The 26,722-nt window shown below is 40.4% G+C and overlaps 1 protein-coding gene across 2 annotated transcripts in view; it reads right to left on the bottom strand.

Moving 5' to 3' along the window:
* Positions 1-26,722, bottom strand: part of SH2D4B (SH2 domain containing 4B) — a 127,853-nt gene that overhangs the window by 77,400 nt on the left and 23,731 nt on the right. The window contains exon 1 of one of the 2 annotated variants that reach the window (XM_021397967.1): positions 76-656. The exons of the other annotated variant lie outside the window; for it this stretch is intronic. Within the exon in view, the coding sequence (XP_021253642.1) occupies positions 76-259 (184 nt within the window). The 5' untranslated portion in view covers positions 260-656. Of the gene's footprint in view, positions 1-75; positions 657-26,722 lie in introns of those variants that run through there. 2 annotated transcript variants of the gene reach the window in all.

Genomic DNA, 26,722 nt, shown 5'->3' with positions numbered 1-26,722 from the left:
ATGCTGTATCACAGCCAGTTGCATGCCCATCTCCCCCAGTTCCAGAGCAAACATAGAAGGAGGTTACAAGCTTACTTTGTTTGCGCCTTGCTGTTTTTGTCAGCATAGCCTCCTCCATTTGTGCTTTTTCTTCCCTCTCCTTCCAGCGCCTCAGCTGCTCTTCTCTCATCTTGTAGAACAAGATTTGCTTTTGCTCTTCGTTCAGCTCTGCCAGGAGCTCAGGGTCAATATACATATCACGCAAAATTTGCTGCAGCATGACTACTCCAAAAGCGAAGAGAGAAACTTGCTCCCAACTATCTTCAGAACAGTGAGGAAATCCCACCTACAGCACTTCAGAAAGCGACCCGCAGAAAAGTAATTCTCCCACACCTGCCCAGCAGAGACTTGATTCTTCTTGCTCTGTCCCTCTTCTTGCACGCATATTCTGCTCCTCTTCCCCTTACAGTGACAGAGTTCTCTGCTTATCTCATCCACCAAAGGCAGTGACAGGTGTCGAGTGAAACGAGGGGGGAGGAGCAGAGAAGGATGAGGAAATAAATGAAAAGACCAAAAGAAATAATAATAAGACCCTTCAGTGTTCCTGACCACAAACAGGTAAAAATAAGGGACTCTTGACTGAGCCCATCATTTTTGCTCTCTTCAGTAGAAGGAAATTCAACATAATGAAAGTCTGAGACTTTGGCTGAAGTGATAATACACTCCCAAGGGTGTTAGTGCTGCCCTGGGGGTTTAAAGTGATGTCATGGTTTAAGGTATCACCTACACCAACAATATCTATGTCACTTTGGGAACTGATCTCTTCTGATAAGAGAAATGAGTTTGCATATTATTTCCCAGCGTAACCTGCTAACTGGTCTCAAAAGGGTAAGCCATATCAGAGCTCATATTTACCTGGTGCTGACAAATATGGTCATGTAGAGTGACTAAAATGTCTTTAAAATTAAAAGCAGATGTAATAAAATCCACAAGAATCTTGTTATCACTTTATAAATAGTAAATTAATATTAATTAAACAAGAGGTAGTTCTCAGCAGTTCATGTGGACTGCACATCCTGCTGGCAATTCACTTTCTGCTTTGTGACTGGAGAAAGATGTACTGCTGCTTTTCAAGCAAACTGTGACCTTTTGCTGTTCAACAGAGTTTATACCAAAGTATGTAAAATAATATTTCAGCAGCAGGGCCAAGAGCCACTAAATTCAATGAGAAAAGTAAACACTGAATTTCACATCCAGCTTTCCCTGGGCACTCCTCCAAGAAGCAGCAGCACAGTGTGAGAAGGGGACATTGTCCAAGAAGACAGAAGATGGGCCATGCTGAGTTGCAACAAAATGCAGAACACACCTCAGGCTGTAACATCCCATTGCATGATGTTTGCACAATCTACCTCTTTTAGGGTCATTTCTGTCACTAGAAGGTAGACTTGACTGTATGGAGAAGACAAACACTGTGTTGTCAGAGGGATCAGAGTGCCACTCCCATGACATTCAGAACAGGGCAATGGAACTGCCATGGAGCAGAATCACAGAACCGTCATCTTCCCTTTCCACTCATCATTAACAATTTTCAGAAGTAAGACAGCTGATTTGCAGTAGCACTAGATTGTCTGTCAGGGAAGAGGAACACAGGCGATCCATCCACCACTCACCTGTATCATTTTTCAAATTAGATACTACCACTTATTGCTAATATACTTATGCCCCTCCCTCACCAGCAATGGTTCCTTACTGATGTACATGACAGGTGACAAGAAGATGCCTGCTCGCTTAATGAGCTAGTATTGCATTACTAATTAATCCTGGTGCTTGCCCTCACTCAGACCAGAAATGAAAAGTTCTAAAGCTTAACCTGTTCTCACAACTATCTTACAAAGACAGTACTCAGGACAGTGATGTATAACACAAAGTGATGCATTTCTCCTGGACAGAGAAACAAAACAGGGAAATTCACACACAGGTGCCTCCTTAGAGAGTTGCCTCCAGCCCCTGACGCCAATTCCTGAGCAGAGAGGACACAAAATTGGAGTTTGTTTCCTCATTCCCCTCCTCCTCAGGGTTCTTCTCCATTTTCCTTCCTCTGGGAAAGAAAAGGAAGGATTAGAAGTCAAGGACACACAAACTCACAGTCTCAACTTAAGCTACTAACCACACTTATCCAGTCAGTGATGTCTCTTCCCCTGTTAGTGCAGGTAATTCCCAATTACAATGACAGCCGTATATGCTGCAAAGTGGAGCATCACTTATCTTTGTGTGATTGCATATGAATGTTACAAAGTTAAAAAAAATCCCAATAAATTCTAAGTTTACTTAGAAAAGAAAATTGTGTACCAGCTCCTCTGTTCGCCTTTAACAACACTATCCTTTAACTGCATGATACATACCATTTTTCCTCACAAAGAAAATAACGTTATAGACGTCAAACTCATGGCTTGCATGGTCCTCACGTTCAAAAACTTACACTGTTATTGTGTTTATTCATGTTAAACTCCTTTGAAGTAAACAAAATATTATCATAATTTAAGCAGAAAATACTTCTGATCTAAATTAAATTTCAATAAAAGAGACTGTATCACATGCAAGCACAAATCTAAAGATTCTCCTTGAACAATGCCTTCAGCTGTTTGCTCTCTACAGAGTCCAGTTCACCCATGGGCTGCTCTGCAGCTCAGGTTATCTCTTATGTACAGGTTTTGTCTCATAAAACAAAATGCTTCGATTTTGTTTTTTGTCTGTTTGTACATTTTTGTTTTCCTTAAAGAAATAGAATTTGGCAAGAAAATACCTTGAGGAAGAAACACTTTGCTTCTACTTGTTCCTTCTATTTTTCTTGGTCAGGTATAGAAAGAGAAGAGCCCGGGGGATTTGGCCTTCCTTTCTCTGCTTTTATTCAATTATACTGAAACTGTGGCTTCCCATTTTGGCACTAATTGAAAAAGACTCGCCTTTGTAAAGGCTTCAGGGCAAGCAGTTTGCTGTTCTAACCATTTGTCGTCTTTTCAATTTTATTTTACTTGACTTTGCAGAACAAAAATCAAGTTGTGATCACAAGCTATCACAGTGCAAAGAACAAACTCTTCATCAAGGATTATGTGTGCTTAAGCATGATAAGAAGCAAGAGCTGTTTCTGAACAGCATTCAGCTGCAGAAGTAGCTCAGGATGGAGATTCAAGATTCAAAACAGCATACAAACAAATTTTCAGGCAGCTACTGGTAATGTTTAATGATCAATCACACAACAAAAATAGCAAAAGCAAGGAGATGAAGTGAATACTTCATGAATAACCCACTGTCTGGAGATTAACTCAAAATATACGAGAGCACTAATCAAATAAAAGAGTGGAATTAATTTATTAATTTGTGGGGATTTTTTTTTTCTGAAGTTCACATTTGGAAGTGATATAATCTAATTACAGAAATGAAATCACTCAACTTCCTCTAGTTTAGTTTGTCTTCTTTCACCCTTGGTAAGAGGGTGAAGAGGAAGCAAAGCCGCCTTGTTGCCTGTGTCTTGCTGGTCATCCTGACACTCTGTCTTAGTGGAATGTCCTGAAGACAACATTTTAGCGCAGTATTCTTTCCAGAATTTCTCCTTCTCCATTGGCATCATTTTAGACATTAACGTCCTCCTCACATTTAGGCTTTGATGATCTTTAGAAGTAGACTTTTCACAGACTACTCGACTTAACAACAAATTATAAGAGAGATGTCTGACTCTATTCAAGTGATGCAAGGGCTGCTTCTCTCTTGGCTACCTCAGTGAATCTGTTGTCAAGTACATGAGACATTCACCTTTGCAAATCTAAAACTGAATTTTTAACCTAGTACATACTGATCCTTGTTACACAGTTTAACTGATCTTAAATAATCCAAATTGGTAAACAAAGTCTCGATTATCAGGAAGAAATCAGCAAAGAAGAAATTGTGTTCTTCTGGTTTCTGAGAAAATTTAGAAAACTTACAAGGTCTGAAACTCAAAAGGCAACCCTGAAGAGACACCAAATCCAGCACTAAAAACTCTTGCCCTTTCTAGGATTAGTTCACAGTTTGAAATGGCTGGGCTCAGCAGATTCAGACAATTCAGATCCAGAAAGCTGAGGAAGAAGACAACTATTCAGACACAACATGAAATTAAACTTTCTATTGGCAAACAAAATTTCTCTTTCCTTCCTTTCCCAAACTAGATTATGATATGGATGAATTAATGACTGGCAAGAGCAGGGAAAACTGAAGTAAGGAAAACTGACTGTGGGAATTCTTCATTGTGCCAGCCTTTCTTGAAAGCTTATAAGGACAATGACTTCTCCATTACCCTTCCACTTTGGTTACCCCTACATCAACACTCCAAACTAAGCTAAAATAATTACAGAAGGATTACATCTCAAGAGCCTATGAACAAAATAGAAGATTACTATCAATGCAGTTCTTTTCTGGCAGTTGTTACTCTATTATAACTTCCATAGAACTAGATGCTCTAATTAGTACTAGTCCAGAAAGGAGATCAGAGCTGTTTAAAATTTAAGACTGGAGATTCCTTTAATCTTTAACAGCATCTTCTGGGACTAGACGCACAGTCTCTGGTATAGCATATTTCTGGCTAAGCAATCCTCAGCACTGTCACTAGAATTCATCTGCTGGGGCAAGAAGGAGAAGAGGAGGCACAGAAAAATGTTTCAACTCCATTTTCAAGAAAAGGGGAAAATGCTTAATTGGCCAAGCCTTTCTCATCTCTTCATCCATTTTCTTCCAAGCATGTGCATACTTTATTCCCTGGGCTGAGCAGCTCACCGGCAATGCTGATGAATGCTGAACCAGCAGAAGAGCATTTTCTTTCAGATTTTATAACACAGCTACCTAACCTACTTTAGCCATGTCATTTACATAAAAATATTCTGCTATAACCTACATACTACGTGGAAAGATGCAGAGGTAATACACTTCTCTCCATAAAGAAAGGAATGAGATTAGGAAAGAAAGCATAAAGAAAAAATGTGGCAATGAAAATGTGGCTAAACTCTGCAGTCTTAATCTTTGTGTGTGTGTTGTACCTTTTTTAACACATATTTTTTTTCCCCCTCCCCCCTATCCAAGATGAAGCAGTGCACAGTATCTGTATTTTTCAAGTCCCACTGCGTCAGCATCCAAATGAGAACAGAAGAAGCTGGAACTGAATAGTTCAGGAGGGAACTGACTGTGACATGGGAAAGGTAAAATTAATATTTTGTACGAGGCCTTCTAAACACAAACAAATCTGTCACTAGAAAATTAAGTACATTCAAGCACTCACCACAACAAACCGGTCTTGTGTCTGATATGCACATTGCTGTCAATTAGAAACTAGAAATAAGCAGCTGAGAATCATCCCTTCCCCACCTCCTCCATCAGAGGTAGGATGTAACAAAAGGTGCCTTTCTCCTCCAGTTCCATAATCAAGTCTGTGGCTCCCTCTAAGGGCTAAAACAAGCTGGGACTCAGGACAAGCTCATAAAACCAGCTGGAAGACTACAGCACAATCTGCAGAGGGATTAGAATGATCAGCAGATCATTTCCCTGAAGCTGCTATTCCATTACAAAGCATCACATAGAATAAGGCTGAGTGAATGATTCCAGGCCTTCCTTCTCCATCCAGACCTAGTACCAGTAAATCAGATGGTTGAGTTTTTTTGGAGTACAGACTGACTCTATATCCTTATCACCTCTTTACTGGTTAAAGACTGGTATTCCTATGGGGCAGTGCCATAACCTCCCCCCTATAACCACCACTACCTCTACACACACACACACACACACACACACACACACACACACAAAGAAAACTTTAAAAGGTTTCTGAGAAGCAGTAGCAAAGCTGCAAACTATTAAATGAGAAAAAAAATCTCATCATACTTTCATTCACATAGCTGTAAAGTGAAGCGATGGTAAAAGGATTTAATGGTGCAATGAAGATTTACACTGGTAGAAGTCTCATCAGATAACTTTGTTTGTTGTTTTGTGTTTTTTTTTTTCTCTCCAAAATTCAAATCCCTCTTACACCTCAGTCCCCTGCAAGAAATTAGACAATCCCTAAGATAGATAGCACTGATAATAGGGAAAGAAAAGATATAGGAACTAATCCAGAGAAGTAGTACTTGAAGTCCATAGGTGCAGACTATAGAACGATCTGTCCTTATACTACTCCCTAGGGTTAATTCTGCACTCTGCAACACCACTTGGCCTTCAGAAGAGGTCACATCAGTGATTTTTGCCTAGCAGCATAGCAGTCCTACCGAGCAAGATTACCTTAGGCCTATCCTTTTGTGTTCTGTGCTACAGCTGTTGTACACACAATTACACTGCAGCCTGTAATGCCTCCATGGTTCAGCACTATTTATTAAAGATTTGAGAAGCTGGGTAGAAAGGGCAGCACTCCAATTTTTCTTCAGGTTGATAGCTGGTATATGAAATTCTGACCTGTATCACCAAAGTCGGAGGTTAACACAAGTTTGTCAACTTTCTTAAGTTTAGACTGTTTTAATTTTAATACTTCTATAGTAACAGACATGGATACAACCTAAACTAGAACATTACATGTTTATTGCTATTAATACACTCACAATAGCAAGATGTATCAAAGAGCTGGCAAGTCTCATCACAGTTTTTCAAACGGAGAATGAAACATCCCCATAAAAATTATTCCGAGAGAAAGCTAATAAGGTAAACCAAACACAAAAAAGTCAAGGTTCTTCGAGAGAGTTGCCCTAAGAAAACATGGTATGCATGCCAGCCTGCAGCAACAGAAGTCCCATCCCCTAAGCCTAGCACTGGAAAAATGTAACTCACAGAGTAGGGGCTGAAGAGGAAGGAAAAACACACTGCAGTGAACCCAAACAGAGCCCTCAGTGCGCCACTGTCCTCTCACTTGCATTGTGCTGTCTAATTCAGTTGGTGTCTTTGCAGTTATATCTCATTTACAAAACAGTAACTAGCTTTTCAGGTCAGCCCCTCAGCTCTGAGCATGGTGTACTCGGTTGGCAGACAGCAGGTCCTGCTTAGGAAGCAATTAGAGCTCAGTAAGTGTCTGCAGGGATCCGTTCTGGCCTTAAGTAGACTAAAAGGCCCAAGGGCAACTGTCTCCAAGGAACATCTTAGTTAAAAATATATGCAGAATACAGTGCCCCTTGCTCTCCTATTTACACTTTCTTGCTTATGTCAGACTCCGATGTCACACCACAGTGTATTTAATGTAGCATGTGCTTCCCCTGCATGATACAGTTCAGCTTCATGCTACTTAAGTACAAAATGCATCAGTCCATCTGTTTCTCAGCAGAAGTCCCAGTAGATGAGGGAGGCCATCCATGGCTCTTCAAAGCAGAATTAGTTGCCTTTCAACTCATGACTGATAGGCTTTTCCCAAGACCCCGCACATCTTTCCTTTTTATCTATTTACTAATTCACCTCTCTATGGTCTTTGTAATTAACTGTTAACCCAAGGTGGGACCTTTAAGTACAGATAGGTACCTAGAAGTACTGGTATTGTCAGCTCTTCTCTTCCCTACCCCTCAGCATACACCTGGCCACATAACAACAGGATACATTTCTTCAGGAAGGAATTTGGTATTCTCCTTCACATGAATTATTCACTTTGTGTATCTGCAAAGCCCAAGAGACCTTTGAATGCCATGACCCAATTACAACATTAAATTATTCCAGAGTTTGGTACATTTTCAATGAAATTCATTACAATAAGCTACCCAAGAGATATCACATTCTAAATTATGTGAGTTTCTTCTCTCAGATATATATTAACTTTTGAAGATGTTCACTAAATTCACCTTTTTCCATCTAAATGTAAGTGCATCAAAATGTATCACATGAGGCCTAATTTTCTTTAATATACTCCCTGGTACAATTTATCTGCATTACGTATAATGCAGCAGTCATATCATATCAACTTCTCATGATATTAGACACTGCATTATGGCAGCTAAATTGATTACTGGTATAATTGAAGGCCACGGATAGGAAAATTTTTAATCATTTAAATGACTCATCAGCTTTACGTATGTATTTTCTTGCCTTAGTGGCATCATGCAAGTGATTTTCCTTCAGGGCATAGCATTTTGATCATTTAAGCCACTTCTTATTCTTGTCATCTTTGTGGGCAATAAAATCCTACAGCTTTACAAAAGGCAATCTGTACACGATTTCTTTTAACCACAGGACTTTTGCTTGTAGGACTTGATCAACATTTCAGATAGCAAAAGCTAGCTGCCATTAGTGATGATTTCTGTTTGTTGCCTTTGTTATTTTTTTTAATGCATATTTCAACACAAAAAGCCAGACTACTTCTTGTTTTCAGATGTCAAATATATCCACAAGCACTTTTTCATTGTAGTATTCTTTAAAACCCTTCACAATTTTCAGCTTCACTTGCTGCCCATCCCATAAGAGGGAAAATCCTCTGCCACAAGACCCCCTAGCTTTCTGCTGCAGGTCATATTCAGCACTTTCCATGTCCTGACACTTAGGTGCTGGTCAAAAGGTTTAAAGACCAGAACCAAATTATTCTGAAAATCCTTCTCTTTTACTTCACAGTCTTTTTAAAGACTTCTGCATTCCCGTCATAGATTGTGGCACAAAGAACAGCTCAAGACATTGTTGAGACCTCTCTCTCTCTCTTTTTTTTTTTTTTTTTTTTGGACTCTAATCATCTTCACAGTTTCAAGCTACAAAACCTGGATTAAGCCTGCTGACTCTATTCCATTCACTGTATTCCATTCACTCGACTGAGAGAACACACGCTTCAAAGCTCTTTGCAAAATCAAGACAGATCCAAGTTTCACAATGGGGACGTGCCCCATCACTCCCTTATGATGGACATGTGAGGTAAAAAAAAAAATCGCTATTTCTCCTCATCCTCTTTTCTTTGCCATACTCTCAAGACATAACAGTTAACTTCTTAACTTTTTCCAACAGTGTCACTCAATGCAGTTCTTCACACTCTTATTTTTGCTTTCTTCCAAACTTCTGCACTGGGTTCCTCACTGCTGCTTTCTGTACTAAGCCTCCAGCCACTTTTGACAACTCCCTCCAGAGAAAGAGGATCAGCTCATGGAAATTCCCCCACAGCTCCTCACTGCAACAGCAGATTGTGTTATCCCTGAGGCATCTCACGTTTACACTCTCTCAACAGACAGGTGAGCTTCCTCTACATTCCCCATGACTCAAATATGCAAAGGTTATACAATATGTTATATTAAATATATTATACAGTGCAAGTGTAAAATGACTAAACTACTCATGCGATTGAATAAGTTTTTGCTACAGAAATTCTTGCTCTGGAAAAAACCGTCACTGTCCTATACATGTTAGTTCCCATGAAGAGACAACGCTGGCCAAATTTTCTAGCCATTCTTGTGTGAGAATGGATTTAAGCAGGTGATGGCTAGTGGTCCACATCCCTTCTCTTCTTTCACTAAGCCATCTTAAGCCACCTACACACCTGAAGAGGATATCCTGGGATTCCCCAAAATAAGATTATATCCAATTGCCAAACAAGATTATTTCCATGTCTTCATCTTAAAATTCTTTAAGTACCTATTTAGCTAACTGTAGGGCAGTAAGTATCCCACCCAGGAAGGAGATAATACACTACTACTGTTTTACATTTATCTCCTGTCTCTCTGCTACCTGTACGGCTCCTCAGCAGTTCAGATCTCTTTCATTTTCTGCCAAGTACAGAAAGACAGAAGCTGCTGTCAGCCATCTTCAGAAATCTGGAGGACAGTTTGGTTAACTGCTGCACTTCAGTAATAAGAATTTACTGCTACCATGAGCACATTCTTACTCTTCAGAGCTCTCTTCTGGCTGTCAATGGTTACAGCCTCCAGCTCGAAGTCGCTCACAGTTGCCTGCAGGCAGATTTCCATTACAGCTGGAATGAACGAAGCTCCATGAACTTTTTTAGTACATCTCTGATTTGGCTCCTGTGACATCTTCAGGAATCCAATGGCTCATACCAAGTTTTACACACCATCAGTAGTTGCCATCCTATTTGATCCCGTTTTCTCTTCCACAGTCCTCTCATCGTAACTGCACAACTGAGCTGCGCAGAGATCTCCTTCATCCATGACGCCTTAACTAACTGTTCAGCCGTAAACTACAAAGAAACTCATTGTTTTTTCCTTAGCCTTCTTTCAGTTTCTTCTAATAACTCCAATATCCAGGACAGGGTGGCACACAATCTTATGACCACCGTATACCCATCGTGTACCCTGTGGCCCAGCTCACTGTGTTATTCACAAGGCTGGCCCTTCTGTAGAAGATGGTCTTACACCACCCTTGAGAGCACTGCTACCTTCCAGCTAAACCTGTGAAGCAGAAGAGCTCATTTGCTCCTCATGAGAGCACACAAGTAGATCAAATTAGTCTACGGAAAGAGAGGCATCAGAGTACTTAGTCATTCCCAAAGTGTCAAAATAGTTAGCATAAACAGCCATTTGGCTCCCAGTCTGAACTATGGAGGTAGATCTAGTCCCTGTGATTTGATGAAATGTGATTTTAACATTAATGCTATTGAGTTTGAACTGAGCCATCTAGTAAGTTACATCTTACTGATACAAGCAACAACTCTGAATAAATTATCTTAATGATTATCAGTCTCCTAGTGAGATTACTCACTCCTTAACATAAAGCTAGAGGCCCAAGTTACCAATTAATTTTTCATTTTTCTCTGTTGACACCACAAACAGTTCTTTGCAAACCAAATTAAGCATGATATCTGAGTGCTAGAGTGCTCCAGTAATTCCTATGAAGTCAGTCCATTTTCTCCTATGGAATTCATAAAGGTCATAAGTCTGTTATTTCTAGCCTTAGGAACAAACGCTGCATGGATAACTGGGTGAATTTTTAATGGCCTGTGATGATCAAGATGATCTAACAGTGCCTTCTGGCTTATTTACTGTGAATCTATATACTCACTCAAGAGTCAGACAGACTTTTCCCAAATAGAGTTGTCACTGAATAGCACAAAGGAGGACTTAAACATGATAGCTGCCAGAAGGCACCAGAGTAATGCAGTACATGGGCTCATAATTTTATTTAGTCTTCACTTTGATCATATAAAGTAATAATCCTTATAATCATAATAACCATTATAGAAATGAAAACAAAGCAGCCTTCTATCCCTCTCTAGGATTTATTGGATTTGCTTGCAGCTTTGTCACCAGCAGAGTCCTTCCTTTGTTGGCCCAGCTGTTAATGAAAATACAGACTGAAGCAAGCACTTAACTTTATGCAGTAAAGGCAACTCTACTAAAATCAATGGGATTAACCAGAGTGTGCAATATTATCCAGCTTTGTAGGTCACTGAAGAATTGCGATCAGACACAACATCTTTCATGAAAAGCCTAGGAAAAACAAGCATATACGTGGGACTATTACACTATATGGAGTGGAAGAGGGAAATACAGGCCAAATTGTTATCCCTAGTACAGCTCTTCAGAAGCTGCAGGGAGCATACAGCCAGCATAGCAAGTTTCCAGGGGACTCTCTGTCCTGCAGGTTGTGTTGCTCCCTAGTCTCTACAACATCGCAAAAAAAATTAGCAAACAGATCAGCTCAAGGCTGAGATCTAAGACATCAACAGGATGCTGTAAAACAGGTGGCTTATTTGGCAAAGATATGCATATATCCAGGTCCCTTTTGGCCATGAAAAGCAAGAAGAGCACTAAGACAACCCTGAGGCTTCCCTATGCTACACAGCTACTTAAAATGACCCAACTTTGCTCCAGACCTTTCCTACAAAACCCTACACAAAGAGTTAGCTGAACTGAAGACTTAAGTCAGTTAAGATTTAAGTCCTAGATATTGTCTATTATCCTTTATTTATTTTACTTTATTTATTTCAACCTCTTTTCATATTGATTCCAAGCATGTTTTGAGACCATATTTCTTTAGCTTTTATCATTGTTACCAAAATGCTGCATTAAAACTTTTTATTTTCAAAAAATAAAATACATTATGGAGCAACATGGACAATATTTGCATTCTTTAGGAGTGATACTTCAGACATTCATCATATAGAACAGAAACTAAATAGCCTATTCAGGAGAAAACAAGCTGCAGGATAATGCAGATGGTTGATATAGGAAGTCATTTTAAAGCCAAAGCTGCATTAAAAACAGAGAGGGAAAGGAAGAGCTAACAGTATTAATAACTGAAAATAAAATTAAGGAAGAAGAACAAATCATGAGTTAGGAATGTGAGATCTCATATTTTACCATAAAAAAAAAAAAATTGGTCTGGAAGAGCAATACAGAAACTCTTCTGCTAAATGGATTCATTTGTGGCTTAAGGATGACAGGTGCTGGTAAGGTAGAAATTCTGAAACTGGAATATACCAGAATATGTTTTCATCTTTATATACTTCTTTATCATACGAGCACTCTAAATAAATATATATACATATGAGCAACTCCACTATAAAAAAAGAAACCTTATCACATAACTTTTTGTATCTAAAAATATATTGTCATCACTGAAGTGGAACGAGATGAAGTCAGTCCCTAACAATCTCAACAGAATACAGGCAGTTCTGAGCATCATAAACACTTGCAAGTATTCTCCCTTTGACATTTCTTTTCATAAATTCATGAGCACCAGCAACAATAAATCTTACTCGTGGATTTACAACGCATCTTGCAGGCTATCCTGTGCCCTACAAAATCAGAGGTTCCGGTAGTTTCAATCATGTCACATGCCTTCTTTTAAAAAATTGCATTGAATTCTAATGCAAATTTTTAGTTTTCAAGCAGGTTTTTAGTACCATAAGCGTAATACACCAGCCCTTTTCTCCAAAAAAGCAGTTACTGAATTGCTCTATTACTCATCAAATACCTGTTCAAGAATAGGCAATCCATATCTCAAACAATTTTGAAAAGACTCTGTAAAATACCACAAGAAACAACCATGGCTGAGTCCTCTGTGTATTCTAGACTTCTGCTGAATGCCAGCAGTGCAATCCTCCAGCATCCCGAGCAAGAACTACTGTCACTTTTCACATGGCTGATGTTTGCTTCCTTCCATTGATGTTAGAATACTCACAGCATCATGAGGCTCTGTTCCCAGATCCTTGCATCTCAAGTCAGAATTGCTCGAATGGCAGTGAATCTGTCTCTTGAGCCTCAGCTCTTGGAACTGAAGGGGAACTGGTCTAAATAAACAGCAACGCTAAAAATTAGTCTTAGCAGTGAAGAAAACCCTCTGATCTCCATTGTAAAATGAAAAGGAATAAAAAAATTTACATAATTTTAGGTAGTTGAAAAGTGACATAGAAGACATTGAATATTTCACTAGAATTACTTTCTGCAGTCTTGCTCAAGTTCTGAAGTCAAAGATATGGTTTCACTGAGCATAACAGAGATTAAATAACTTGAGTGATAAATGTACTCATGCAGAAAGCACAATCAATCTTTCCTTTTTTGTTGTATATGCTGCCACACGGATGGACATAATTAGAGTTGATCAGAACAGTTTTTACTAAATCAAGTTCTATGAAAACCTAAATGTTTCAGATTTATCAACAAACATCATAAAGAAAGGATAATTGGGGCTAGGTCTAAGTACGAATGTCAGAAATTCATTGCACTGGCCCTATAAGTGAAGTCTTTGAGGTACCTGGATGAATTTTCATTGAGTCCCTACTTTCAATAGATAACAGTCAGAATACAATCTGCCACCAGCTCTTCCCGCATAGCTGTATACATGTATCAGTCTTCTAATTGCAATCCCAGGGTTTCCATTCCAGTACCACAGTACAAGTTTGGTTTTGTGGAAACAAAAATACACCAAAATCTTCCCCATATGGAAGAAAATGAAATGTCAAAACCTCAAAAAATGTCTCAAACCAATGTGGTGGTGTGCAGACAGCTGCTACTGTAATGCATGTTATGAGGCAAATTATTTTCCTACAGAATCAGACAAGATGATTGAAAAATCTATAGCTAATTTAAAATTTGCTAGGTACACAAAACACCTAGAACATTTTGCAAATGCAGAGTGGCAGAAGAGTTCTCCTAAATAAGAGATTTGCTCAGTAAGTCCCCAGATCGTCACCAATGCTCCTTTAATCATTTCTTATTTTGGGCAAAGGAATTTAAAAGTTCCTTAAATTTCTCTCTGAGAATTTCTTGACAAACAACCTGAGGAAAGAAAGATTTAAAAGCCAGTTATATGGTAGGATATGACATTTCCCAGTCCCAAAAAGCTAGGAAACCCAGGGAAAACTGAACATATTTCTTGTTTGTTTGAAGAAACTATATCACAGTAAGCCAATTACAACCTAGGATTTCACCTATATTACAGCCATAGAATCAAGGAATGGAAACCTGAACCACATTCACAACCATAAACGATTCCCAGGCAAAGAAGTTTGCTCTAGGTATTAACTGCACTTTTCTTCGGTCACACAGATATGCAGATCTTGTGCCACTGAGCAGAGCACATTAAGATTACGTAGCTTTTACTACCTTCCTGCAATTCACAATTAGATTTCTAATTCACTGTGAGCCAGTTAATTTTCTGCCTAGACAGTTCAGCCTCAATATTCCAGGGTGTGAGGAAAGTCTTGTCCTTGTTTTAAGGATGGGCACACTAAAGACTGAGAAGAAAAGCATCTTTTCACACAGCACATCAGGAGCAGCTCTGAATGTGCCTCTCGAGCAGCCTGAGGAATTCCACTGGCAGCTCCTGTACAAAGCTACTGGAACATCAAGAAGCAGTATCACAATGAAGGCATGTGCCGGTCAGTTACGAGCCTGCCCTATTTGGAGCCAAGTGCTGTCCCGTAGGCAGCGCCCTGAGAGGACTGTAGACTGTAGCACTGCTCCCAGCCTGACGACATGCACCTCCACTACTCCTGTGCCCTACAAGGTCAGGATCCGACCCTGCTCAGAGAGAATGAGAGGCTTGCTGTGGGCCTCGATGGGACATTGTAGATCACCTTATTTCCAGTCCTTTCCAAATAAAGTTTGCTGAAGCATGACCATAGGCTCTAGTTCTGCCCTCTGACATTCTCACCCTCTCCTTCAACTCCTCTGCTTTCCCTTCCTTTCCTTTTGGTTTATTTTCACCACAGTTACAGAAATAACATGTTAAGTAAGCCAATGATAACTCCTCTTCTAAAAATCTTTTGATTTTCCCAAAATAACTGCATCTGCTAGACCTGAGAACCAGACTAAAATATCCTTTCATTCGTATTCAAAGGCAGAGAAGAAAAATGATACCATACATGAAAGCACTGCGTATTCCCTGTGTAAAGAGTCCTTTTCAGCAAGTCTTCTTCTGGCATTCTACTGTAATGACCAACACAGGTATACGTTGCTGACTTTCTCTTGAAGACACAATCCATTCATCAAGAAAAACACTCTTCCATTTATTCTAGATCATTTCTTTTACCTTTGTCAAACAGTCGTAGGCGCCTGCAGTTTCTGTTTCTCCAGCCCTGGAGGTGCCTGGATGAGGACATCCAACAAACAGCTGTACAGCCTCCACCTCTAGAGCTGGGCAGAGGCGCAGCCAGCCACTGACCACAGGCTGCCCTCACAGCAGCACAGCCCAGTCAGTGCTTCGCCAGGGCGAGGGTCTCCCTCACTCAGAGACCTAAAGCTGCAAAGCCCTCCAGCCTTGCCCCAGCTCGCTGACCAAGTATTTTGATTTTTCAGTTGGGTTGTGAACTTTTCTGAAGCAAATAGTGCACTCACTGCACAATTGCACAGCACCCAGCACAGTCAGCACCTGACACTGGTAAAAACCCAGTGCTGGAAACGCTGGCACAGAGGGTTGACAGGACTATATGCAAACAGAAGGAGCATTTCAGCTTCAGAGTGATGTTCTACAAATCCGAATTACCACCCTGTCTTATTTTGCTGTAATCTATGTAACTGATTAGTCTGCATATAAAAATCATAGTTCATTTGGCACAGGATTCCCATATCTGGCTGCTTGTCAGTGCTTTGTGCAGTATTATGAGCCTGTTTTCTCATCAGTATTCACAGCAGCAAGCTGATGAATAGCACTGTAGATGAGTTTATCTGATGTGATTTCTTACTTGTCTTCACCAATTTACCGTACACCTCATTTTGTTTCCTTCAGTCTTTTACAAAGGACAGGCATTATTTTTTTCCCCGTTATTAGTGTTTTATATGTATCCATGAGCGTGATACAATGTTACTTGAAATCTTCGAAAATTTCCCATTACCTTCAGAAGGCACTGGAACCGGCTGCTGCACAGGCTGAAGGCTTCTGGCACACCTAAAGCCACAGTAGCACCACCACCTACTGCTCCCTGCTGCACTTCGTCTTTCATCTCCTTAAGGGCTTCTCCCTTTAACACGTCTGTCTGCCCACACAAAGCAAGCATTTGCCCACCTCCCTTGCCTTTCAGAAACGTCATCGCCTCTGCCCACACTGACAGCTTGTGGCAGCTTGGTCAGCGCCCTAAACACAACAGCAGTACCTGATACCCAAAACTGGTCATGAACCAATTCATCTTGTACATTCCTGAACTGGCAGGAAAGTCTCACCGGGTTGGGACAAGCAACTTACTCCATGAGTAATCTTGGTCCTTCTTAGACAATCACCAAACACATGCACTTGCAAGAACTTCTTTACTGTCAGAGTGACAGAGCACTGGAACAGGCTGCCCACAGAGGCTGTGGAGTCTCTTTCTCTGGAGATATTCAAGACCCATCTGGACACCCACCCATGCGACCCGCTGTAGGGAACCAGCCTTAGGAGGGGGGTTGGACTCGATCTCTAGAAGTTCCTTCTAACCCCTACAATTCTGTGATTCTGCGCTGTATTTCTCCATTATCTGTGGAACACAGTTTTCCCAGCTGTGACATTGCAAACAACTGATACACACACAAGTAGTTTTCCCTGTTAGATTTTATGTTAACAATCTTTACCTTCGGATTTTTATTTTCCAATTTATTTGCAACTTTGCAAAATACCTCACTAGAGTTGAAAAAGAAATGCATTTAGTTTACCCTCCCTCTCCCTAAGCACAGCCAAAGGGACCAGCTTTTTAATTATCTAAGAAGAGAGACAGTAAAAAGTCCCAACCTCCTTAACAGGATCCTCAGGCTCCAAACTCATTATCAGATTGCTTTCCATCTATAAGAGTCAGCGATTTAAACTCCCCTCAGTGTTATAACCACCACAGTCATCACAGCACCACAGTGCAGCAAAGTTTTAGAGCACTACAGACTCAGAGCCCAGTGCTAAACCCACAGCCGCCGCAATACATCGTGCCACACTGGGAAGCTCAATCTGCTTGTTGGAACAATCTTTAAATAGCATTAACAGGCAGACAGCGTTTCTTCAAACTCATGCTACAGCAATGCCGGGGGTTGTAGAGGATCCTGAGGAGAGCACAGTATGTACTTTCTAAGCCATCCTGTAACTGGCTTGTGTGTTAGAAGCCCAACTCTCAAAAAGAGTAAAGAGGGCTGAAAAAGGCAACAGAAACAATGTACATTTTTGAGACTGTTGCTTAAAAGATGTTCTTGTGGGGTTTTTTTTTTTTGCCACAACAATTACTCCTCCCCAAATGCAAAATGTTTAAAAAAGCTTCTACTTGATCAAAAACAGTAAGCCAAAAATGGTAACTTTGGGTTCTAATGTTGTCTTTATGAAAAAGAAAACTCCCATATGCTTCTGTCACACATACTTGAAAGGAGAGTGCAAAGCAGAAGTTACAATAAAACTAGTTTGGATCAGACTTTCTCAAGTGTTCAGCTCCCACTAGGTAAGTTTCATGTGTTGATACAGTTTGGCTGGACTTTAGAAACAGCTTCAGGGAACCAAATACTTCTTAAACTGGCTAGTGTACTTAGATGCCAATAAGGGGATCTGTGCTGTCTTGAAAATCTGTCCTTTATTAGATTCAATAATCACTTTTCCTGAATGCCAGTGAAGGGAAATTCACTATAAACCATTCTGAAGACCTGAAAGGTTCTTTCCCAGCATGATAATTGCTGTGTTTCCATTCCTGTTAATGACATCTAAGAACTGGAAACACAAGCGGTGGTGGAGGATTAAGTAATTATGGAGTATTAGATGCATTTGAAAAGCGGGGTCACAGAAAAGAGAAGGAGAAAAGAGTGAAGCGTGCTGTGGGCTGCTCATCAGTGTGAAAGCTATAAAATATCGTCCTTTTATTCACAGCTTGCTGGTTGTAAAGGACAAAGACTCACAGCACAGACCAGCTATTCTCTAGTGTCCCCACTCTGGAGAGCTGCAGCTTTTATGGGTAAGTAAAGCTTTTGTTAACTATAGATAGATACGATCTCTAAAACATGATTAATTTTCTTTCTCATATAGGAATTGCAAATATATGTGCTAGAAATAGAAAGCTAATTTAGAATCATTTTAAATATAGAAGCGCAGCTCTACAATAAATGCAGTGCTATAGGTGACCTGAAATCTTGTGTGTTCTATTTCAAACAATGCTTTACACTTAAAGTCACATGAAAACAAAGGTTTGTTTAAATAACTCCAGAAAATCATAGGGAGGGCGATGAAAACTGAAAAAGGCACTGGAAAATTATGAGTTCTTATGAATATAAGTATTTTGAGGGGAACTAAAATTTGTCATTCTTCATTGACACTATAATGTGTATCAAAGCAAAGCTGCTTATGTGCCTCTGAGTACTTATTTCACTCTGTCAAGCAGTACTGAAAAAAACAGGAGATGCATTTAAATGGTCAGGCCTATGAATGTTTCTCTATGACCCAACTCTTAACCTAGATACAGAGTGTAAGCCTTTAAATATGATCATTCCACGTAAAATGATTGACATTCAGACTGGATTTAAAATACACCTTTGAGATTTTAGTTTTCATTATTCTCCAGATCATCAGAAAGTATGAGGTAACTGGATCAAAGGGTTCAAGCCTTCCACCTTCATTCACATGATGGTAACTTACTCCACAATTAGATCCCATGACATCAGCGGAACTAATCTTAGTATTACTCAACATGTTTAAAGGTGAAATAATCTGTCTCTAAGTGGAGTATGACAACTGAGCAGCTTTTGATAATAACTATCTTCCTAGACAATTAAGTAATTGTTCAAGTGAAGTCAAAATCTCAGTAGTTCTGGGACACTGATAAAGCAAAGTATAATTTAAAAGTGCCATAAGCACTCAGAAGATAGTCAAGTTATCTAGCATAGGCTGGAACTGTTGTAGCAATGAAGTCTAAAACTGCTTCACAACTAAATGTGTGCAGACTGTTTCGTTATACTTATTTCATTAGTTCACCCAGTTCTCTCAAGGTGTCAACATGTATGAGCATACTCCCTTTCAAACAGCACTGTTTGATACAATCGCCCTCTTACTCCCAGAACAGCTACTGGCAGCTCCCGGCAGCAAGTTCCCTGCAGAGCCTGGGAGCTGCACTCCAGCATCTCAAGTGCCCCACCACTGCCCAGGCAATGCCAACCCTCTGTGCAGCAGAGTCCAAACCTTTCATACAGCACAGGTAACTGTAGGCCGATATATTTTAGTTTGAAACAAAAAAATGTATCCAAATCAAATTCTCAGAAGTGTTAGGACAGCCGTGTCTACCTACATGCCTTTAAAACGTGACCCTTCTTGTTGCACTGGGAACAAGCACAAAATTAATACTTTATAGGAACCAGTAAAGTGATGTACCAATAAACAGGATCTGCTGAGTAACTCAGGGTTTGGAGCAGAGGCCTAAAATACAGGGCATGCATTACAGCAACGTGTTACCTGTATTAAGCACAAATAGATCTTGTAAGGCCATGTTTTTTAAAACACGTCAGACCTCAGAATGCTCCTTTTTCACTGTGTGGTATCTTACACTGCGTAAAAAAAAATGCCATCTTCTGCTACTAACTAGGAAAAAAATATTCCTAGCACATCCATCACGTAATCAACCTCAAGTGTATCTTCCAAGGATCATCTTCACATCCCTATGAAAAAATACAGTGGGGTCAAGTTCATGTCAGGGTTCGCACTGTAATACTGAGTACTCCAAAAGCTTCAGACAATGCCCACAGAAAAAAGCTGACAGAATTTACACAAGTTCCCACTGTAGTCTGTTTTATTCTGGGAACCTCTGAGACTAATAAGGAACTGTGGTAACTGAACTGTAAATCATGTTAGATGGAACTCTCACCTTCTTAAGCAGTGCAGAGCCAAGAGTCTCCTCTTGCAATGAGATTTTGCAGGTCTTGGGTGGAGGCCCATACACAATTAGCAAGGACATACCAGGTGCAAATAAAGGATGAGGTGCAGGCAACAGCTCTGCCTTTTCTAGAATTAGAAATACACTTTTGTTTGGCACTGTAGCAGAGCAAAGGAGAGAAAGGAACGCACTTTCAAGACCTATAGCCTAGGTTTATACCTTCCTAAATCCACATGAAACGTAAACCTCAAATAGCATTTGTCACATAACTGAAACTCAAAGTTGTCCAGGCCTGATAGTTTCCTTGCATAGGAAACTTTCCTTGCATTTCCTGTGCATCTGTTAAGGTAAAGTCCAGGCAGAGAAGCTCAGTACCTGCATTTGCTTTGTTCCTCAGCATGTGCTCAGGTAGCTCTCAGGCTACTCAGCTTCCTGACTGGTTCTCCAGTGCTCCCACTAGAGTCTGTTTTCTAGATGCTATGTGGCTACACTGTATTCACTACAGTGACACTTTCCAACTTTAACTGCACATCAACAGGATCCAGCAACACTCATACGCCAACCAAAACATCTACAGCCAAGCAGGTGGCTTTCAGACCGGTCCCTGCAGACACCTGGCCTGTGTGCACTGCCCTGCCAGGGAATAAACTCTTCTACTACTAGGGCAGGTATGCAGCTGGAAGGCAGGGATGTCAAATCTTCTAAGACATGCAGCCCACCATCCAAAGTCACCTCCAGCACTGGCCAGCATCTTTTCTCATGACAACAGGTTGGGGTCTGAACAATACTGACTATATTGTCACTGTTGTGCATCCATGGTCTCTAATTCCACACACACTCCCAAAAGACTGTTTAGCAGGAATAGTTGTGGGCTGAGCTGATGCTTTGATATCAGTGCAAAGGCTTGTTTATTCACAGCTGTTCTTTTACTCAGCTGGAAAAAAAATCTTGCAGGAGTTGTCAGCCAAAGGAAATTAGTGTTTTCTCTGCTGTGAAGTCTAATTGGTTTTTCCTCTACTGACAGCTCTTCAAGCTAAATTTAGGGAGCCAGGGAAATTAGACTGAATGCTATTTGGCTTAGATTATGGCCTACTTCCCATACACGTCATGACCAACAGAAAGGGCTCCTTTAATTCACTTTGTGCTGCAAGACTACAGATGTGAGCAAACAGCAAGCCCTTAAGGTAAATACAAGCCACTTAAGACTTATAGAAACTGTGACCAACAGTACCTTTAGAGACCAGCATCACTCATAACCAATTCAGAGAGCTAGGTTTCAGGGAGCTAGCAAGACAGAGCTGGAACTACATTCATTTCCATAAACGAAATCAGTCAATTTATATTCAGCTGTCACAATTTGTCCTATTACTTCTCAGCTCATATTGTTGTAGAGTCAACATGTAGGTTTGTCAGCTCTGACAATTCACTGCGCATTTGACAATAGTTGGTGAAATCAACACCTAGAATGGAGCAACTAAGGAAAAAGCTGCATTTTGATTTAAGCCAGCAAGCTTCCTGACCTTGATTACAAAGAAAAATCTGAGAATGTGACCCAAACATAAACTGTTGTTCATGCAGGTAAAATATTTTCAGATGCATCACTCACTACTTGTTAGGTGCACTACTTGCTACATTTGAGCATAGTGTATTTGCTCCTGTTCCTGCAAGTCTCACTAGTAAACCTGCATGCGAGCAGCCCGTGCTTACCTTGTGTAAGGGGTCAGGGTACCTGGAAGCACAGGCTCAGCATTAGCCTACAAAGCTAGCATAACAAACAGACCTACTCTGTAAGCACTGTGTGCCACACTTAAATTACCAGGAATGTAAAAAAGTCCATCCTTGTACACAAATTTACAATATTTTTATTCTTTTACATTCAAAGGGATTTTTATTCCTGTTTTCCAGCCCTCAAAATGGGAGTAAGTGTAGCAGACCTCAACTAAGAAGATTTTCATACTATGGGTCATCCCTTCAGCACATATGTTCTCCCTGACTGCACTTGGCTGGCTTTCTTCTGACTTATCTCACTGATCTGTTTCAGGTTATCCTAGGATAAACATATTCTTCCTCTGATCTGTTTTCAGGCAGGGTTCTGAAGCCTTTCTTCCTGAAGGCTCCACAGGGCACAGCATCAGCCATAGGCCAGTAGGATCCATCACCAACCCCTTGCCAGCCCCAGGACACCCTCCCACCCTTCATGTATTCCCTCCCTGGTGAAATTCCTTGGAGAAGTCCTTCCTCCTTAGTAAAATACAATTATCCCAAAACTTTTTTTTTCCAGAAAGAAGGGTTGGATTCTTTCCTGTTAATCTCCATTTCACAATCAGTTGTCATTTTCCACAACAATAATATATCATACTTGTTACCATGCACTTGCAGCTTTGTACTTCAGACATTGCACTGTCAAATTCTATGCTTTGACCATGTAATTCCTATTTAAATCATGCAACATTCCTACATCTCTAACTATATGCATTCTTCACCTTATAGAAAACTTTGGCTTCTTTCAGACATTCAAGGCACGTGCCTAATCCAAATACCTGTATTTAATGAAGAAAAACTGTATCTTCGGGGATTTCAATCAAGGCTTCAAAGGAGGATTTGGGCTTCTTACTGTTAGAAGTGGTCAGAAGGATAGATTTAAATTTCTGGTCAATGGCAGTGCTCCAGCTTTCTAAGATAACCTGCACTACTGCATTCATTCATACTCCTTTCCTTCTTACAGAGCACAGCTGAGGGATGCAGGGGCAAGAAGGAATGCTACATATGCCTACAACTGTCAGCTACAGGACTGCCCTGGCTCAATTAATTTGGAGCACACTTAACTGTCATTCTAAATGACACTTAGCTTTCAACTCCATGCTGCCACACACACACTGGATACTGCATTAAGCTCAGTTCAGCTTAATTAAACCAAGGGCATTCCAGTGAACATCCATCAAGAGAACTGCAAATGAAAATGCTGTCTCTAGCTTTCAAAAATACTAGAAAATCCTTCTACCTCCTTTTCTTTAATCTATGTTTATTTTAATAAAGCAAATGTGTCCACAAAGCCAGAACCATTATCTATCCACAGACATTTTCTTTCAAGTAACTTCCATTCAGAAAACAAAAAACAAACTCAAAGGAATCCTTAAAATTGGCTTTCATTGCAAATTTTTTATGACTACAGAAAAGACTTGAGTAATCTAACATACTTTATAGAGAAATTAGAGTAAAAAAATGCAGGTGAGGAGATGTTCATAATTGTATCCATGTCAATCCTTGGATATTAGTTTTAAATTCCCTCCCCATCAGTGACAGAGACACAAATTGCATCTTCTAACATGGCTTTTCATAGAGAGACAGGTACAGTCATGCCTTATGGGGCAATTTTCTTGCCATGCGTTTAGAAGTCTGAAGAGATGGAGAATTCATTCCCCCCATACTTTACTTTATGCATCAAGATAAGAGAGTTTGATAGGAAAGAATAAGCCAGCCCATTCCCTAGACACTCGTATGCCTTTCCAGAGATAGCATATAATAATTCACCACTGAAGAAATTCAAAAACCTTTCCTCAAATTGAACTAAAGCTTTCTTCTCCTTGCTCCTCCCTTCCTTACTTAAGGGCACCGAAGTTAAAAGCAGAAGCTTTTCCTTCCCTCAGTTACAGCAAAACTGTTACAACGGTACAGCTGCACTACTCACTGGGCAGGAATGCAAATATTTGACCGCATATGCTCTATTTGTTGTTAAACACACTTACCAGGCCCTTACAGACCTCCTTACCTCCAATTTACATCTTCTTCTGTTTCTTTGTCAAGTAAAAATAATATAACACTGCTAGATAAGGAGACCTGGAGCCCAACTTCTACCGCTACTACTTCTTTTATGAGATATGCAGTCACATTTGTGGGAGATTTTGCATCTCCCATGGACTAGGCATTAGTTTAATTGTTTCAGGAAAGAATATTTTAAAAAATCACTGTGAGAAAATGGAGGTTTAAAGCTACATAATTTTGCAGGTAACTAAGAATACAGGTAAGTTTTCATTTTTTAATTATTCAACTGCTAGAAAGACTCATTCACTATTTACTAGCTTTATGACTTGAAGTTTCCATTTCTTCTCTTGTGCCTTTGAGCTGCTCTTGATCTGCAGAACCCTAGCAGTTTATCAACATGGACTCCTAGTCCTTATCTCTTACACAGGATACCATTTTAGTTAAACACAGAGAGTTGTGCTCCCTGCACTAGTGATAAAGTACACTTTCAGAAAATGAGAAGTGAGAGGCCAAATGATGATCTAAACAGGAGAAAAGAAGTGAAGCCCCATCTCTCTCAAACCAGACTTACTTTGAAGAACTCATCACTGGTCTATATTCTGGCAGCAAAAGTATGAATAAGTTTAAAGTAAAGATACTCATGATTTTAAGTGCAATTAAACCTGACAAACTCCAGTTAGAAAAAATCCCTAAAGAGTTGATTGCTAAGAGTTGAGAATATAAAAGGGAAAGGATATGTACCATCACCTTTTACTTTTCATTAATGATCAACTACCAGAGATACTACACTGAGCTAAATGGACTTTTGCTGTACAAAATTACAATGTTTTTACGCTACAGGAAAACCCATTAACTTATTTCACAGCACTGAAAAATAATCAAACTCAGTGGGAAAAAACTTCTATAATGTGCAGGTTGTTCCAAAAGTAATGCCTCCTATTTATTTTCATGGAAACTACAACAGATAGAAAAAGCACTATTAACACTGATAGAGCAAATTCTCAGCCAGAAAACAAAATTCTTCAACATAGTCACAGCAATTAGCTAGGCATTTTTGACAGCAATGAACAAAAGCCTGCATGCTGTGCTCATAAAAACCTGCACCAGCAGAAGTGACCTACTGTCATCACTGCTGAAACAGACCACCCACCACCTCACCGTGTTCACAGCCATTGTTTGGTCTCCATAAATGTTCAACAAGTGTATATGAATGTCAGAGGTTGCCTTTTCTTCTGCATTGAGGAATTCAATGACACGCTTTTGTTTCATATGCATGTCCACGTTAGATACCATTTTGTCAGACTGCCCCTCTGCTGCCATCTGTCACACAGTAACAAAACATAATAGAATATTGGCAGTAAGGTTCAGCCTCTACTGCCATTCCACCAAGACCCACCTTTGATGCTGTGGGCCAACATAATAAAATAGGAGGCATCACTTTTGGAGCAGTCCTCCTACATTGAAGGTAAGCAGCAGCAGAAGAAGTTAAGCTTATTAAATCACTAAAGTAGCAAAACAGACACAAGTGGCTAGGCATGAAACAGGAGCAAGTTGTTCCAGGTCCACTGAATCAATCTGGCACGTACTGACTTTACACTGCTCATGATTCAGTGATAAATATTGTTAGCCATTACAGAATAGGGTCTATTTCCACTAGAAAAAAAAAAGTAGAAAATGGCTCCTACATATGTGAAACACAAGTTAGTATGGAACTTCTTATGTTCAAGTTTTAGGTCATTACTCCTTGTCCTATCACTGCATCCCACCAGAAGAGCCCGGCCTCAGCCATTTGCCTCCCAACTCCCCTTAGATATTTATAAACATCCATCAGATCTCCCCTTTCAGTCTTCTTTTCTCCAGAATGAACAGACCCAGATTACTCAGCCTTTCCTCATATGGGAGATGCTCCAGGCCCTTCATCACCTTTGTGGCCCTCCGTTGGACTCCTTGTAGGAGATCACTGTCTTTTTAGAACTGGGGTGCCCAGAACTAGACACAGTAGTCTAAATGTGTCCTCACCAGGGTAGAGTGGGAGGATCTGCTGGCCACACTCTTTTTAATGCACTCCAGGATACCACTGGCCTTCTTGGCCACAAGGGCACACTGTTGGTTTATGGCCAGCTTGTTGTCCACGAGGACCCCCAGGGTCTGCTGCTCTTCTCTGCAGAGCTCCTCTCCAGCAGGTCATCCCCTAACTGTACTGATGCATGCGGTTATTCCTCCCAAAGTGCAAGACTCTACACCTGCTCTTGTTAAACCTCATCAGGTTCCTCTCCACCTAACTCTCCAGTCTGTTCAGGTCTTGTTGAATAATAGCACAACCTTCAGGTGTGTCAGCCAATACTTCTAGCTTGGTATCACTGGCAAACTTGCTGAGGGTGGACTCTATCCCTTCATCCAGGTCTTTGATGAAGATGATGAACAAGACCAGACCCAGAACTGACCCCTGGGGAACATCACTAGTTACAGGCCTCAGATTCCTTAGATTAATGGGGACCTACTTCTCAAGCTTGTCCAGGTCCCTCTTGATGGCATCCCTTCTGTCACATCAACTGCACTACTGAGCTTAAAGTCTTCAGCTAACTTGCTCATGGTACACTCAATCCCACTGTCCGTATCACCCATAAAGATGTTGAGGAGCAGTAGTCTCAAGACAGACTCCTGGGGACACCACTAATCACCAGCCTCCACCTGGAGATTCCTTCGTTCTCACTCCTTGAGGACTTTTTAAGTCAAACTTGTGCTAGGAGCTGACTTAGCAGTGCT

Source organism: Numida meleagris, chromosome 5, assembly GCF_002078875.1.
Source record: "Numida meleagris isolate 19003 breed g44 Domestic line chromosome 5, NumMel1.0, whole genome shotgun sequence".
Classification (NCBI taxonomy): Eukaryota; Metazoa; Chordata; class Aves; order Galliformes; family Numididae; genus Numida; species Numida meleagris.
This window is presented reverse-complemented; position numbering and strand designations above follow the sequence as displayed.